General features: G+C 44.4%; 1 protein-coding gene across 2 annotated transcripts in view; it reads right to left on the reverse strand.

The window, feature by feature from the left end:
• FH (fumarate hydratase) overlaps positions 1–17,922 on the reverse strand; it is a 320,603-nt gene that overhangs the window by 218,467 nt on the left and 84,214 nt on the right. For both annotated transcript variants that reach the window (XM_078648745.1, XM_078648746.1), the window contains exons 2-3: positions 16,209–16,343; positions 14,607–14,717 (exon numbers count right to left, since the gene is read on the reverse strand). In XM_078648745.1, coding sequence (XP_078504871.1) covers positions 14,607–14,717; positions 16,209–16,343 — 246 coding nt within the window. The remainder of the gene's footprint in view (positions 1–14,606; positions 14,718–16,208; positions 16,344–17,922) is intronic.

Raw genomic sequence — 17,922 nt, forward strand, 5'->3', positions numbered from 1 at the left:
TTGCAATCTGGAGCAGAGGGAGTGTTCCACTGTTTAGCCATGTTCCTTTTTGCTAGGAGTGTACCAAAGCCCACTAAGGTCCTGTTCTGTCCCCGGGGGCCACCCATTTCTTCCAGGATGCCCAGTAGTGCAAGCTTGGGGGCAGTTCAATGTGTGTGCCCACGACTTGTGATGGGTTGGACGTGATGGTTTCCCAGTACTTTAAAATGACGGGGCAGGACCACACCATAGTAAATAAAATAAATGTACAAAAATTGCTTTGGGAGTCTTGACATCTAGTGCAGGCAGACGATGCCCGGACCCGGGCCTTCCAAAGGCGGCAAGGCGCAAGGTATGCCTGGTGTAAGTAGCTGAATTTTATAAGACAGACCTCGCCGATACAGCCAGTTTCCGTGTTGCCATACATACCTTCTGCCAGTGTGCTTTGTCTAGTTCACCCACCCCTGCCATTTCGCCTTAATGAGTATCAGCTGTCTGGTGAAAGCGCTAGTAGGGTCCTGTGAATTTGTGAGATGCCACTCTTCACCAGGGGATCCATGAGCAACCATCTCTCCAATGGGCTGTATTCTGAGACTTCAGAGGCGCATTAAGCACATGTCGGAGTTATAAATAGAGGGAGAACTGGGAGGTGGCATGCGGAATTCTTCGCAGAGGGCCTGAAAGGATTTAACATGGGTCCGGTCAAAAACATCTCCTAGTCCTGAGATTCTGATGTTATCTCACCCCTGGAAACCCTCCAATGGCGTCACTTGGTCTAACCATCTGCTTCTCGTAGGAGAGTTTCCAGGGTCAGCTTACTGTCTCAACCTGCCCAGTGCAATACTGCTCTCCATACTAGGAATTCTACTTGGGTCGGTTCCGGAACACCGGTCGAAACTGGACCGCAGTACAGAATACCCATTATGTCGTTAAAGTCAACAAGAGCCAGGTCATCCAGGAACGTTGGGTCTCCCCAATCTCGGTTCATCAAGTCACTGATGGTCAGGAGCTGGGTGTCTCAGTAGTAAAAGAGCATATCGGCCACCCCTAGCCTTCCATGATATACCGTGCATACGTATCTACCCAGGGCCACCAGTGGGGGTATCCATGCCAATATAACCTGTCTCCCCATTGCTGCTAATGACGCAAACCAGGAATGTCGAATGAGAAGTGGGCAGTTCTGCAGGTGATAAAGGAAATTGGGCAGTACCTTCATTATAAAGGGCAATCCTTCCTAGAAGGTTTAGAGAGTTTGTGTCCGCCTGACCTGTAGAGATCTGTACTTACATTCTCCCACCTTCACATCTTAGAAGCATTTGGCAATTTTATCGCATTCATCTATATGTCGGATCAGCAATAACTATGTTTTTAATACTCTTCTTTATATAAACTAGTCATCTCCCCTTTTTTATTTGAACACCAAAATGGCACCTGCATTGCACACCCATGTCGAACTACTGCAAGTTCTTCAGATGCCCTCCTACGTATATAGGTAGGTTTTCACTTATTTTCTTCTGCACCTCTTCAATGCGCAACCCTCATGGTATCCTTTGAGCTTGTTTATTTCATATTGCAACTCTCATTCTTTTATTGTTACTCTTTTTCAGGACTTTTGAGCTCATTCGTCATCCCTACATACTGTTAATATATTGTTCTTGTAAGAAAATGCCCATTTTTGTGCGGTTACACCCCCCCCATTCACAAGATTTTGTTGCTGGTTTTTGGACTCTGCACACTAGGACACTGCTGTCCAGTTCCAATTGAACATGCTCGGACCCCTAAAACATGTCCAATTGGTATACTTCTAAATGGCATATTTAACCTCCATATAGTTCTCTAGTATATGGTACAATGTGTCCCCAGGGCATGTAAGTTGAATGTCACTAGTGGGCTGCAGTACACATTGTGCTGCCACACAGCCTGGTTCTGCAGTTTTAAAACTGCTAATTCAACCTGCCAAAATAAACCATTGGTAATAACATATTGAGAGAGAATTAAATTTTTTAATTTAATTTAATTTAAACCATTTGTAGAGCGCCTGGTTACTCAAAGACAGTGTCCCCGCGCTGAAAACTGCAAAGAAGCTCAAATGAAGGAGCACAAGTGAAGCAAGCAAGGGCTGGGGAAGGGAAATGGACTAAGTACATGGGAAGAGAAAAGTTTTCAGTTTTCCCCGGAACCTGATAGCAGAGGGTTCCATTCGTAGCTCAAGGGGGAGCTCGTTCCAGCACTTGGCAGCCAGATAACTGAACGAGCAGCCACCCATCCTGGCTCTGGTGATTTTAGGGATTTTAAAAACCATTGTTCCAGAAGATCTCAAATTCCTGGTAGGACGATGTATTGTTAAAAGGCGTTGTAGGTATCCTGGACCAGTGCCATGTGCGATTCGGTGGGCAAAGCATAAGGATTTGAATTTAATTTGTTCCTTAATGGGAAGCCAATGTAGTTTGGACAAAGCAGATTTCCCTGAAGCTCTGCGAGGAAGTTTGAGCACAAGGCGCGCAGCGGCATTCTGAGCACACTGGAGTTGGTGAAGTCCTTTTTTGCTCAAACCAAGTAGCAGGGCGTTCCCATAGTCCAGATGGGGAGTTACTAGGGCATGGACAATGGTCTTCCTGGAGTCCATAGGAAGGAGATCTAATAACTTCCGGAGGACTCTCAGTACGCTGAAGCACTTAGCCGTGACTTTGTTGACATGAGGCATGTATGATAGATTTGAGTCAAGTGTGATGCCCAAGTTACGCACCGAAGCCACAGGGCAGGGCAGACTGCCTAACTCCGCAGGCCACCACATGTGAGACCATGCGGAAGATGATTTTCCTACCACCAGCAGCTCAGTTTTGTCGCCATTAAGGCGGAGACAGTTGGTGTTCATCCAAGCTGCCACGGAGGAAAGGCAGTTGGAGAAATTGGTGGCATCTTCTTTGTGGTCGGGCGTAAGCTTGAACATCAATTGGGTGTCATCAGCGTAGCTAACAATGCCCACCCCGTAAGTCTCAACTATACGAGCCAGGGGTTCCATATAGATATTAAATAAAGTAGGGCTCAGACTCGAGCCCTGAGGAACCCCATGGCTCGTCTTCCTGAGAGATGATTTAAAGGGGGGGCAGTGCAGCTGAAAGTTACTGTTGACCAGAAAGGACTCCATCCATGCAAGAGCATGCCCCTTAATTCCCATATCAGATAGCCGAGACAGCAGCGTTGAGTGCAGCACGGTGTCAAAGGCTGCACTTAGATCTAAAAGTACCAACGCTGCTGTCTCTCCCTTGTCCACTATGTGCCGAAGACTCTGTGGAAAAAAGTAGGGCTGACTCAGTAGAGTGTCCCGCTCTGAAGCCTGATTGTGAGGGGTGCAGGAGAGAGTGTTCTTTCAGATAACTCATGAGCTGCCTGTTCACTACTTTTTCCACGATCTTAGCACAGATGGGAGGAGGGAAATAGGGCGAAGATTTGAAACTGGGAGATGTGGACGTTGGCCTTTTTTTTTTAGGGGAATGACTTGAGCGGTTTTCCAAGCATCTAATACCTGGCACTCTTGAAAGGAGAGGGACACAATAGGACTAATATAGTCAATTATTGTGGTCTCCAAGACTCCTTTACAGCGAGTCGGCGGGCAGACATCGCTGGGGGAGCCAGATTGTATACTGTTTGCGATGCTAAGTAACTCTTGTTTCTCAGGAGTGATGAAACACGTGAGTCCAGGAGTCCCCGTGTTGCTGTTAGTTGCTTCAAGTTTACTCAAACTGGCCTCTTCCTTTATAAAAGTAGCATGGATTTTATCGATCTTGCTTACGAAAAAATCAGCAATGGAGTCACATAGTTCTTTCGAGTAAGTATCTTGTGCTTCCAATCTAGTTGGAATCGTGAGTTCTTTATAGATCGAAAAGAGTTCTTTGGTGGGGTTATCTGCTAAATCTATTCTACTTTTAAGATGGCAGCTTTTTTCCGATCTCACTAGTTTATGGTATTTATTTAGTTCCTTCTTATATATTAGTTTATTTTCAAGATTGTAGTGTTTTTTCCAGCTGCGCTCTAGAGTTTTGCATCTAACTCTGGCAAGCTTGAGGTTTTCTGAAAACCAAGGAGCGGTTTTGGATTGTCTAACCGGGGGTTTAGATGTCCAAGGGGCTATCTCATCCAGAGCAGTGGTCAACCATTTTTCATAATTTATCCAGGCCTCCTGAAGGGAGTTGCTTTGCGGGGGGGATTTTTTTGAAGGGCCTGTCTGAAGGCATCTTGGTTAAACTTTTTCCAATTTCTACGCTTCAAGGAGGGAGGGTTAGAAAGTCTGTTTTCTGTAAGGGTATTATCAACCAGAAATGGGATGACGAAGTGATCCGACCAAATTATTCTAACCGAGGGGAAGATCGTAATACCCTCCCAATTGGCAAATATAGGATCCAGGAGATGGCCATGTTGGTGCGATGGGGCATCAGATTGTAGTTTCAGCCCCAGTGATGCCAGAGCTGTCGCCACCTCCTGTGCCTCCTTACATCCCCTATCGTCAAAATGAAGGTTTAAATCACCTAAAATGATAAACTTTTTGTATCGGAGAGCTGGCTGCATGATAAGGTCTAAAAGCTGACTATCAAATTGTCTAGCTACTCCAGGCGGCCGGTATACCAATAGACCATTAATGATATTTCTCGGTCCAAGTTTAATGGTGAATAAACCACTTTCACTATGAAGTAAAGTGGCTTTCACCAAGGTACAATCTATCTCTGCCTTATGTATGAGTGCTATCCCTCCCCCTCTTTGCTTATGTCTATCTAAACGAAGTAGGCAATAGCCAGGGGGGGTAGCCTCCAGCGCTTCTGGAGATGATTCCTCGTCCAACCACGTCTCGGTTAAGAAAAGCACATCGGGATTATTAGTGATTAATAAATTGTATATTTCCAGTTTGTGTTTTCTCAACGACCTGCAGTTTAATAGTATCATATTAGGTTCAGATGTAGCCTGTATGTTGCTCTTAGGGGATTGAAAAATCTGGTCACAAAAGTCACAAGCCCTAGGTAATAGATCGGGTTGATAGCTGTGATCACAGCAGTTTGCCACACTGGGGCGTAATATAAGAAGCTCATGTTTAGTATATTGCATATAGTGTCTTACCGGTTCCGAGATATCTGATGGCATCAGGGGACTAAGAGGAGTCGCCCCTCGCCCCGGTCTGTCGCGGACGGGCGCAGACGGGCTGGACTCTGGCTTGACTCCAGCACGAATACGGCGCGCCCGCTGAACGCGTCCGCTGCGCGGAGCCATAGCCGTTTGTTTTTATACTGTTGCCTCTCGCCCCAAGGGAGGATAACCCTACCCAAGATGGCCGCCGCACTAACTCCACCCGTGTCCCAGGTCAAACAGCCCTAAAATAGGCCGGACCCTCTGTGGGAGACAGCGCTAAGTGGGGTGAGTGCAAACAATTCAATTTAAAATCAAGATAAAAAGATGCCTTCACCCGAAATCGGTGTAGACAGCAGCGTCGCGCTAAATCCGCGCGCTAGTGCAGGGGGGAAAGGACACAAAGGGCAGTGCACACAAAGGTAGTTTAAAATAGGAGCAAATAGAAAAGAATGACTGCCCGGCTCAAGCCTCAGGCGATAATTGCAGGGAAAAGGTCACTCTTGGTCCCCCTGTTAAATCTTGTAAAACAACAAAAGAGTGTCGTGGACGACACTCTTTTGTTGTTTTACAAAAAAAACACCAAAAAAAACCATTGGTCAGGCCTAAACCTTCCATTTTCATATCTATAAATTATCTATAGGGTAGGCCCTAAATGTCAATAGGATAGGGTGCAATATATTTAAAAAGTAGGACATGATCTTTTATGTTTTACATGTCCTAACGGTAAAAAAATGACATGGTTACTTAACAGTAGGAGTAGTTATGCAGCCTGAAGAGTTAGCTGGATTCACATGCTGTGCATTATTCCACCATCTAGTGGTTGGATCCAGAATTTTGTATTTCCCTTTTTTTTTCGTCTGGAGTCGGCCACCATTTGGCGCTATGTTGTCCCTTGTGTGACGTCAGAGGGTGCCCCAGAAGTTCCTGTGCATGGTAGCCATCTTCGGACTTCCCCCCCCTCTCCCTCCCCCCCCTCTTGTTGAGATTATGGGTATTTATTTATTTTTCCTAATTTAACGGGATCTTTAATCTTTTACGGGATCTTATTCCCACTGGTTTGCTTCCCTCTGGTGAGGCAGGTGGATCATGTGTTAATCCAGAAAACTCCTCAAGCAGCGAAACTACTACTATTGGCAAGTAACCATTTAGTTTTGCATATGAATCTTTTTCCGAATTCCTGTTCTCTGCATTAGATTATGTAGCTGTTTCCCCTTCCTTGGGATGGTTGAGGTGAGATGTGGAAGAATTTGCAAACAAGTGTTGAAGTACTTTCTGTCCCACCTGTGCTTCCTTTATCATTTGTATGTCCACACAGTAATGCTTGGTCAAAGTATGTGGGGAGGCCCAATTAGTGGCTACACATATAGTGTGAATTGGCACATTTGCTATAAAGGCTAGAGTTACACCCTTCTTTCTTGTTGAATGCGCTCTTGGGTGTGAGCTTAATTTTTGCTCCTCTGAAGACTAGTATATTTGAATTGCCTCCACAATACAGCGTTCAACTGTTCCTTTTATGACGGGTGAACCTTTGCTGGACTTGGCTGGGAAACAAACAATTGATTCCCCTCATGGAGGCTCTTCTCACATCCAGGGTATGAAGGCTTCTTTTGAGTCGTGTTTGTGGGTTTTAACAAGAACTGCTAACTGAATGCATGGATTTACGTGAAACTTGCTCACCCCTTTAGGTAGGAACTGGGGAGTAGTTCTTAGAACTATCTTTTCCTTGTAGATTTGCATGTATGGTTCCTCAATAGCTAATGCTTGTAGTTCACTTACTGTTCATAGTACGTCATGGCTATTAAGAAGGCAGTTTGTATTGTGATATGCCAAAGTTCTGCTTTGTCCATTGTTTGGAAAGGTTCCATCAAAAGCTGTATCAGCACCGTGTTTAAACTACACATAGGAACAGGATCCCTCCTGGAGGTGCGCTTCTTTTGGAACCTTCTAGGAATCATTCGATCACTGGTGATGTGAAGACATTTTTACATGATGCTCCCCTGGGGTATGCTACAATTGTTTTGGAATAGTTGATTGCGCTGTCTAGCAAGTGGGTACGATATATTGTCACGGTTTCCTGTTTAGATAATTAATCTAGGGTATTGTTATCTTTACGCCAAATGAGACACCTCTTCCACTTGGCTGCGTAGCATTGCCTTGTGGTTGGTTTTCTTGCCTCCTTTAGTATCCACTGTTCTTTGTGGCAATTTAGATGTCCAAATTTTGAGTAATCGGGAGCCAGGCTGCTAGGTTGAGCATTGATGCTTTCGGGTGAAATACGTGTCCTCTTTGCATTGTGAGTAGGTCCTTTTCTTGTTTCAATTTGATCATTTGTCCCTTGGACATTTCGATTAGACTTGAGTACCAGATTTGTCTCGCCCATTGGGGATATGAGGATTAGTTTTGTCCCAGGTTCCCTGGCCTTCTCCAGTACCTTGTGCAGTAGAGGAATTGGGGGAAAACCATAGACAAATGTCCAATGACCAATTTAGTGACAGGGAATTCCCTTCTGATAGGTGGTGTTGAAACCTAGAGATGAAGGATTGACATTATCTATTTTCCGTTGTTGCGTATAGGTCTATAGTTGGTGTCCCCAGAGTCTGAATATTCTTTCCAGGCTCCTTTTCTTTATTCCCCATTAGTGGGAGTTGCTGTTCTGTCTGCTGAGCCGATCTGCTTGTCCTTCCCTGGTAGATGGATTGTTTGCAAATTGATCTCTCCTGAGCTAGTTTGCTTAAGATGAATGATTTTGTTTCTCCTGGTTTGTTCAGGTAAATACGCAGTTGTATTGCAAGCTGGATAAATACTGTCCTCCCTGCAATGTGTGATTGGAAGGCCTTTGGTGCTAGAAACACTGTCTTTTTTTCCAGGAAGTGGATATGTTTTATGGAGTCGGAGTTGTTCCACTGACTCTGTTTTTTGTAATAATTTTCCTGTATGCGCTTCCCAGTCTGTGTGAGATGCATCTGTTGTGATTGACTCAGAGGGAGTTGTTGTTTTGAAAGGTTTGACTAGAGTTATGTTCTTGGATACCCACGATTGTGTGTCCTTCTGCACCTTTTCTGTTGCAACCACTAGATCTTCCCAACTGCCGGTGGTTTGTGACCAGCTGTTGCATAGCTATGCCTAGAGAAAGCGTATGTGCAGACATGCGTGGGTAATGAGGGAAAGGCATGATGCTATATGCCTATTAGTTTCATCACAGTCCTCACTGTCAGAGACTGTCCCCTCTGGTATAGGCAAGTTAGCTCCACAATTGCTTGATCCTCTTTTGGGTCGGGTATGCCTGTGCCACCTTGGAATTCATACTTGCCCCTAGGAAGGATTTTTGCTGTTCTGGCTTTGACAATTACTTATTTAGATTTCTGGGGAAACCCAATCTTTGCAGAGTTGCGATTACCTTCAGAATGTGTCAGTAGCATTTTTGTTCTGAGTTTGCTTTTACCAACCAGTAGTTTAGATAAGGAGAGACGTGGATTCCCTTTTCCTTTTAGGAATGCTGCCACTGCAGCAATGCACTTTGTGAAGACTCTAGGTGCCGTTTTTATTCCGAAAGGTAACACTTTGAACTTGTAGCGTGTGTCTTTGTGCATGAAACTGTAAGCATTTTAGCAGGTTAATAAGGCAGAAAGCTTAAGTTGCTTTGTATTTCACTATTTTTATTTCATAGTGGCCAGTCTTGCTATCACTTTTACAGTGTTCCTCTTTATTTCTTTTCAGGGTCCTGTGAGGGTCATCTTCTTCTGTGCCAGAAGGTGTGGGTGCCTCTGAAAGAACAGAGGCCCTGGTAAGTATGCGGGTCTCTTCTTATGCAGTGCTTTTAAGGATGGGGTGGTAACTGAGGATATTCACTCTTAATTAAGTTTCCTCCACCAGTGCGTCAGTGCCTTAATCCAAACAGTTTTTCTCCTCCCTTATTCCTAGTTAAGTCTTGTTCACCCTTTCCTGCCTCCTCCCTACCAGTCCCCATAAACAAATTTGTACCTGGGAGAGCCACGCAGCTTCCTCGGCTAAGTCGAGGTCGGGCGTCTCCTCTAGTGTCAGATCAGGGAATGGAGGCACTTGTTGCCGTAGTTCCTCCGACGTGATGTCCGGTTTGTTCTTGATGCCACAAGACCTGCATACGTCCTTCTTCTGCTCTTCCTGCCGTGTCGTCGTCTCGTCCTCCCTCTCAATGGTTCCCAACTTCTCTGTTCTTCCAGGGTTTAAAAAAAATGCCAAGTGGGGAATGATATTGATAAGTCTTCCTCCCTCTGTGACGTTGTCAGCGAAAAAGGTGTGATAGTCCTCAAGTTATGACTCTTAAAAGGGACTGTCGTCTTTGTCCCGTTCTTCTTCACAGAGGAATGAAGCAAATGACCGGTAGTGCTGAAAGTAAAGAAAAGGCGTAATATTAGGGGAGGAGGGGGGGGGGGGGCTGATCATCTTCTGCTTCCCTTTCACCCACGTCCTGCAGCGGATCCGCGACAGAATCTGAGGTACTTCTTGTATCCCAGATTCATGAGTATATGGAGATAGTCGTCCTTTAAATTCGTTGTTGCCATGTAGTCCCCATTTTGTAGGTGTGGGATAACCTCTTGTTGGGTTGTCATCTTTAAATGCTGCCTGCGAATGAATTAGTTTATGAGTATTTCTCTAGTATTGGTCTTAATGTAAGATCTTGCTTTGGTACAAAGAAGTAAGGTGAGTAGTTTCCTTTGTGGTGCTCCCTTGTTGGTTTCTTCTCTATTGCCTGGTTTTGTAAGAGTTCTTTTGTCTCTTCCCTTAATTTCAAAATTTCTGTTTTATTGAAACTTGTTCTTCCTTGGGAGGTTTGATGCTGGTAGGTTTGTTAGTTCTATACAATATCTGCGGTGATATTTTCCCACTCTTGAGAGAGTAATGGGTTATTTTACCACCCACTGGTGTTGTGTGGGGGCTGATCCTTGCATCCAAGTCACATGGAGGTTGCTCTTCCTCCTCTGGGGGACTGTCCTCTTGCTCTTCCTCTGCCACGAAAGGGTTGTCTCAGCTGCAGTTGCCATGATTGGTATCCGGACTGCTGGCCTGACTGCTATTTGCTGCCTTCCATTTGCTGTTGTCCTGCAGCAAACACCCCTCTACCTGCAGGTTTTGTGAGGTTGTTTCCTCCCTCCTGAAGGTACCTCTGAATTGTAGGGCACTCACTGCATTGGGTGTTTCGTTGTCCAGTTTGATCTGTTGTAAGGACTCATCTACCTCGTGGTCACTCTTAGCAACTCCTGTGAAGGGCTTATTACTTATAGTGGTTTGTACCTCTTGGTTAAAGCCTGAAATTGAGCCAGGCCTGTATGAGGGTAGTACTTGTGCACATTTGTCTGCTGTCATCTAGGGCTGACCTTAGACCGGTATTTGCCATATTTTTCCCCTCTTGGATGATAGATTTTGCCCTCTTTTTGTCCTCTTCAGGGAATGTATTCATTATTTCCTCGATGTTGCCCCATTGTTGGTGACTATACCCGTTGGAGAGTGTTTGAATTGGCAATACACCATTGTGTTGCTGCCTCTTTCTCCATCTGTCTCCCCACCAAATCCAGTCTTTTACTTTCCCTTTCAGGTGGCGGCCTTGTGAAAGAGTGAGCATTGCTGCGGTGACAATAATGGAATCTGCCACAGTGTACCCTTGGGGTCCTTTGTGGAGGGTGTGTGCTTTTTCTTGACTCTTGGTGTGACTCCTTTTGCTGAGGCTGGCTCCTAAAAGACATCCTTTCCTTGGTCCAGTATACGCTGTAGCATTTGGCGGTATTGGCTACCTTTTGTGGATGCCTTCAATGTCTCTAGGAGAAAGCATGAGTCTCCTTTCTCTTCCTCTAAGGGAACCCCGAAAGTGTTCTTATTATAAAAGGCAATGTCATCAGGTGGCAAAGATTTCGAAGGGTAGTTACATACTTGCTCCTCAGGACTCTCGGTGTCGAGATCGTTCCATTATTCCTTGAAACTCCCCATTGCTTCCTCTTCTTTGGGGATGAGGAGTTCTTCGACTTCCTCCTCATGAGGTTCGAGGCTTGCCAGTGCCTCGAGGGCATTTTCTTCCTCTTTGGCATCCAAAGTCGTGGAAGGTCTTGTAGAAATTCTGAATTTCTTTATTGTCGCGAACTCCTTCCGTTGGAAGGATTGCCACCATTTCTGCCTCGGTCTTCTTTTCCTTTCCACCTCGAGGGCCCATTCAACGTCTTATGTCGTGGATGCACTCTTTCTTGCTAAGGTGGTTTCTGCCTCCGAAGGTTTGGTGTTCTCCTTCAGGGCCTCTCGACCCGCGCTGGTCTTCGACGGTTTCTACGCTTTTCCCTTGTTGGTATCCCTGGAACAGGAACAGGATCTGAAGGATTTAAATTGTTTCAATTTTTTAACATCTAAAGCATGAAATCGGACCTTAACGAAGTCCATAGTAAGTGTGCCTTGTACCCGGATAGACTAGAAGTGTATCTACAGTATTTACACACTGAGCATCACACCAACTTGCGTGGTAAAAGCAAAAAAAAAAACGTTGAGTTCTGCTCGGTTTGGCAGTCCATATAGTAAAAAGTTCACTCGGAGATTTAAGGGCCACATTCCCAGCTTAGGGCAGAACCACATAAAAATTCAAATCTTGCAACATTTTACTACTTGGTGAAAGTCCAATACTTGAGCAAACTCAGAAATTTGGTACAAATATCTAGGTAGGATTTTAGACATTGTGTTAAAGTTTCTTTTTTTCCAAACTGTTTGTTACCACCAATATGCAAGGTGGGCTTACATTTCTCTCCAACACCAGAGAACTAGGTTACAAGTGAACTTCCTGTGTAATGGTTATCTGACACAAAAAAAGATGATTTCTGCCCCACTGATATCACCCCTCCCCCACCTTCCCCCACCCCATGCGCATTACATCAGTAAAAAAGACAACTTAATTAACGCATTTGGCACCAACACTGTGCTTAGCAGACACTTCTGCAAAGAAGTTAGATGCAGTTTGACAACTTAGCCACACAAAGACAGGCTTGGCCTTCAGTAATCCAAATAATGCAAAGAATCACTTATGGAGGAAGGCTTCACATAGACATCCTGAATCACTTGCCAAGGGGGGGGGGGGTAATAAATGGGTGACGAGAATGGATGTGTTTAGCTTTCATTTGGAGAGGTGTGTCCAGGGCTGGTATGAGTGGACTTGGAGGATGTTAAAGAAGGGGAACCAAATTATTCTTCTCTACAGAAATGTTAGGAAACCAAGGAATAGTGTTATTGGGATAGGGTGTACAGTAAGTCAATAAGGGAAAATAAATACCACAAAAAATAGGTAGTATTTTTAGTAATATAAGTGTGCTAAGTTTGTGGAAACCAACCAATCACTAGTGAGTTATCCTATGAAATAAGGCTCCTACATCCTAAAGCCTTTGCTTCTCATGTCTTTCTCTGTGCAGAGATCTGCGCACACATAGGTATATGTTTGAATAGTAAAGGTTGGAGGGACGGGGGAGTGGATGGAAAATGGGGATTATTTACGACTAAAGCGGAGGGATTTTGGTAAGAGTAAGGAGGGGTTAAGGGAGAGGTTTGGGAAGAGACATGTACCCATCCACAAATAGTAAGCCCCTTCTTATTCATAAACTGCACTTCAATGTTTACTATAGCGAAAAAGGACTCAAACCAGTCAATGTACTCCATCTCCGAGCTGAAGTAAGTCCAGCGCCTCACATGCTTAATTACAGGCACTGCAACACTGTGCCTTAGCAAATAATGCAGGTAGGGTCTTAAGCCCCATAGGAAACAATGTTGAAATTATTGAAACTTTTAAAAATTATATATATATATATTACTCCGGAACCAGGCTCTACATTTCTCTTTTTTGATGGATTAATGTGACAGGAGCTTCATTCCTGTTCAAAGCAGAAGCCGCCCTGCTGGGGGCGATATTGTGACATATTTTCGGGGCATGACTCGCTTGCCCCTTACCAGACTAAATGGATTTGCCTGGAATTTCTGGATACTAGGTGAGAAAGGGAGAGGTATCGACAATAAATACACAATTTTACTCTGTAATCAGGCTCTGCATTTCTCTTTTTTGATGGAGATTATATATATTTTTTTTTTATAGTAAAATATAAATATTTTAATATAATTTAATGTTTTTTCGAATTTAAAACTAAATGTTACTATTTTGTTGCATTTTTTTTTAATTCGATTAATTTTATATATTCGTTTTACTAACTTAATACAGAAGATATAATACACGTTTTCGTTTTTTTAGAATACATCTAAAAAAAATGTAATGTAATACATTTCAATGAATTATATTTTAGCATTTGAAAAAAGTAATCTACATTTAAAATAGATTTAGGAAATTAATTTACATTAACATTCAACTTAGAAATATTTTAATACATGTTTTCGAACTTTTAACATTTTGCCTGTACTTTACTATAGAGAGCTCTCTGCTTAGATTGCGGCGGTCTCTGACAAATACTGTGTGACCTACTTGGCCTAACTCGTAATTGTGTCGGGATACCCATCTGATCTTTTGTAGGTGAAAGATGTTAAAATCCAGGGATCTGATTTGAAGCCAACTTGCATACAAATATGCTGGGAGCTCTACATGGCTGAGCACCGATGACATTTTAAACAAATACATCAACCTGTGAACCTACTAAAAAAGCGGTTACGGTCTTATTTTAACAAATAGTTTAGGGATGATCCAACTTTCACTCTAATTCTATTTTGATTGTGGAAGAATGATGATAATTTTTATTCTCATCATTTATATAAGAATAGTACGCAATCCATTCAAATTAATTATTTTAAAAAGATGTTACATTGATTCGGGGGTCCGGTTGGAGGTCTGCTATATCGCCTGCAGATGGAAGGGGACTGTAACAAGCGTGTCTGAGTCTTAGCACCCCTAATACACACCTGCCAGCTTTTCTTTTCTCGGAAAAGGTCGGTTTCATTTTTGGAGCTCATCATATGTACTGGTGGACATTTAAAATGTAGTGGGGATACATAATCTGGCACGTCACTAGACACCACTAATACAGCCAAGGAGAAGTTCTATTCTGCTGGTGGATCTCTTCACTAGGTGTTCACGTAGGTTGCTCACTAACACCTGGCGGCCAAGTTTTAATTCCGAGCAGATGCAAATCCACCACAAAGGGAACAAAGTATATCTTTGCTGTTTGAGCATAAAACCCTTTTGGGCACAAGTGCCATCAAGTTTGGGTTCGCCCTCGCCTTTTCGTGGAGTGCTATCAATTTCCATTTGTTTTATGAGGTGGATGGGTACCCACTTAGGCAGAGAGGGTGCCTCAAGCCTTCCAATTGCATTATTGTTACTATTTTCCTTCAGATTCGAATCACTCCCCAAGGTAAGCGCAAGGTGTGGTTAAGTGTAGGAAGTGTACAATGCACAACTACCAGTGTGGAGTGCTTAGCAAATTCAACAATTCTTGGAGCAATGAACTCTGATCTTTCTGTGCACATGCTTTAAATTATAGTGCTGTGATTTAAATTATTTCTCCTACCTCTTCTGCAGCCTGAATTATTGCATTGGCGATCTTGGGATCCAAACCATAATCCTGGTTTACTTCAGCAGCTGCTCTCTTCAAGATGCCAAAAGCTTTTATGACTGGAATCTGCAATGATAAACCGCTTGTGTTCAGAAACATGCATTCACTTGTGGGTATTCCACAGATCGAAGGTCAACAGCACATAGAAGCCCTGCAGCGAACTTTGCTGCCTTGAAGTGGCAGCTCAATTGTCTGGTTTGTGCCGTGAGGTGGAGCAATAACATCAAAAGCCAAAATTCGCGCCAGCACCCAGATACTAATGGCAGCAGGGGCGGCCTCAGGCATGTGCAAGCTGTGCACCTGCAGAGGGCCGCCAAATCCCAGGGCCCGCCACGCCAATATATATCCTTAATATAATAATCCTCTGAGGATGGATACATATTTGCGTGGCGGCCCTTGGCAGGGATTTGGCAGCCTCCCGTTCTGTTCCACTTCCAAACACCCTGACCCCCCCCCCTTCTTCACTGGCCTCCGCGCCTGCGTTCCTCCTGGTTCCTGATTGGCTTCTTTTTTTCCCTACCACACTGCTGGTCACGTCGTGTCACAATACCCTCCACCTCCTAAATTTGATTGTTCTGAGACGACTTCGGAAGGGTAGGAGCAGTCGCAGGTACTGGTCATCTAACGCCTTTTCTGGACGTTTTATTAAAACACCTTCCTGAGCTCCGGGGGGGCTCCGCCCGCCCAAACCCCCTCTTCCCGCGCCCCCTACCTAAGCTCCCTGCCCAGGGCCGCCATGAGCCTAGAGCCGCCCCTGATGGCAGCTCCTAACTAAAAAGGCCATGTTCTGTTTACGCACGGGGGAGGGGCCCAATATATTTTGCATTCCTTTTTCCAATCCCCAAAAAGGCACTGAGCAGTATCAAAATGCAAATGAGCTCTGGGTTCGGTCCATTATTTTCGAGGGGTACGGGAATGGTATGGAATTTGAACTCAGAACCACTGACAAGGAACAGTTAGAACATGCCGAGCACTGTCCTGTATACTAATCATCAGTAATATACTTTTTGTAGAGTACAGCAAAATACCTGAAGGCAAGAAAACAAGCAAGCCTCATTCATTCAGCATAGGAGGGGGGGGGTCAGAAGGCGACCGGTGCACGTGCGAGGACTGGTTCATATACCGCCTGTTGTAACTGCAGGTTTTGGAACAAGCACACAACATATGGAAGAAGGATGACGCCACAGTCCCACTCAGACTACATGCAGCAATCATGTGCTCTGTGTTCTAAGCAGGTTGGAAGTTGGTGGATCTCCTCCCACCATATCCTAACAGCAGGCATTTTGAACTGAGTTAAAGTACAAACCATAGTGGCACGAGGAGCAGAAATTAACCCAGGCATCTGTATGAAGCTGCCTTTGGCACCACCGCAAGTGGCCACACGATGGTGCCACACTATAGTTAAAGCCCTTATAATGGCATTGTTTCAAGTGGAAGCTCCGGATTAAATCCGGAGGGGGGCGGTGGTCCCCATTTACCTGGCAAAGGGGTTGGGGGGGGGGAGCTAAGCTTCGTTACGCACGTGCACGTACATATTATAGCCAAAGAGTTACTTACTGGCATCCTTTCCGTCACCCCTCCGATTTTGAAGTTCATTGTAGATCGAACAGTCTGGGCTCCATAATATTTGTCGTTCGGCACTTTGAGTTCCCCAAATGTATCATACTCCACTCTGAAGGGACCAGCACTTGCCTGCAAAAAAAACATTCCCACGCATTAATCCTATATTTTAGAGAAAAAAATCCAAGTGAAGTATATTACAATGCAAGAAGGGCTGAAGTATTCCCATTTATTAAACAAGCCCTGACAATGCTCTAATCTAAAAAAAAAAATGCAGAAGACGTCATGAGCCACCCGGTGCACAGGAAGCAATGGGTGGATTTTTTTCTTTTTTTTAAATCACCTTTAATAGTTTAACAGGTTTAGGTTTAGCTGAAAACACGCACTACCTTTCTAGACAAGTGCAAGTCTTATGCTTTTCACAGTTTTCTACCCTTTATCGGCTTCGAATTTCCGAACAAAAAAGTATTTTCATCTACTATGCTCGGTCTGAAATGGTATTTATTTTTTTAGAGCCATTAAGGGAATCATGCAATACATGAGAGTAACGGGACATACGAAAGATAACAGGGGTTAAATAAACCTGGAAACTGTCAGGCAATACCCTGAAGGACTTCGATAAAAAGCAGATTCCATTTCCACCAGTGCCAAACCAATAAAACATCAAATGCTGTAAAATGAACGTTGTGCCATAGCAGCAACCCTTTGGTCATGAACCACTACTTGTATCATCACAGTGTGAACATAATAAGACTATACCGAGGCCTATGAGATTGGAAATATCTCAACCCCTTAAAATTCTATTTTTTCCACTGGGCCCCCACCACAAGTAAAACAAAGAACTTAAAGGAATGCTTTCACTCAATTTTTTTTTGTTTTCCTGCATTACTCATTTGAAACTCTGAGAGCCTTACTCTTGGGTCACTCGCTCTACCCAAGGTTTCAGGCTGAATGTTGAATTTATATTTGGCAAGTGAAAGGAGCGAAACAATTATTCTTAGGGCCTGTTGGACCTGGCCCTTTTGGCAGGTTCACCCCGAAACTTTTTGCTTTTTCCTAGCCTGTTTCTGGAACCTGGTGTTGGTGATTTTAGGCCTTGGCGCACTTTTTCACTGTGGTACAGTGTAAAGTGCTTGTGCTCTCTGTGTATGTGTGGTGAGTGACCTGCCCTCCCATAGGAATGAATGGGGAATATGTATGCCCATGGTAGTTCCTGATGTGTGGGGAGTGCAGGGTCAAGTTTGATATGTGCAAACTCGTGAGATTGAATGCTGCGTAATGGTGTATGCGGCATGGTTGTGTCTAGTCTAGAAGTGCCACTTTGAGAAGTTGGTATATTTGTGAAATTTGTGCCTGGCGTGTGATTGGCTGGTGAGCCTGGCCCAGAGTGCCTGGGCCTGCTTGTGGATTGACTGTCTGGTTTGAGGGTGACAGGGGCTGCAGAGCCCCCAGGAGGTTGTCTGAGTCAGCCCGTGGATGAAAGGCAGCATCTGCTGCCAAGGAAGTGGGAGGAGATAGCACCTGGGAGTGAATGAGGCTGTGCCTGCCTGCCACAATGCTGGCTCCACCTCCCCGCTGGGCGACTGTCACCTCTGTCCCTGATACTGAAAGGACTTCCCTATAATCAGTTCTAGCTGGTTCTCACACTGCCTGCACAAAGACTTCAAAGACTTTTCTCTGTATAAGAAGGGGCTGTGTCCCCGTCCAAAAT

Source organism: Lissotriton helveticus, chromosome 6 (genome assembly GCF_964261635.1).
Source record: "Lissotriton helveticus chromosome 6, aLisHel1.1, whole genome shotgun sequence".
Lineage (NCBI taxonomy): Eukaryota > Metazoa > Chordata > Amphibia > Caudata > Salamandridae > Lissotriton > Lissotriton helveticus.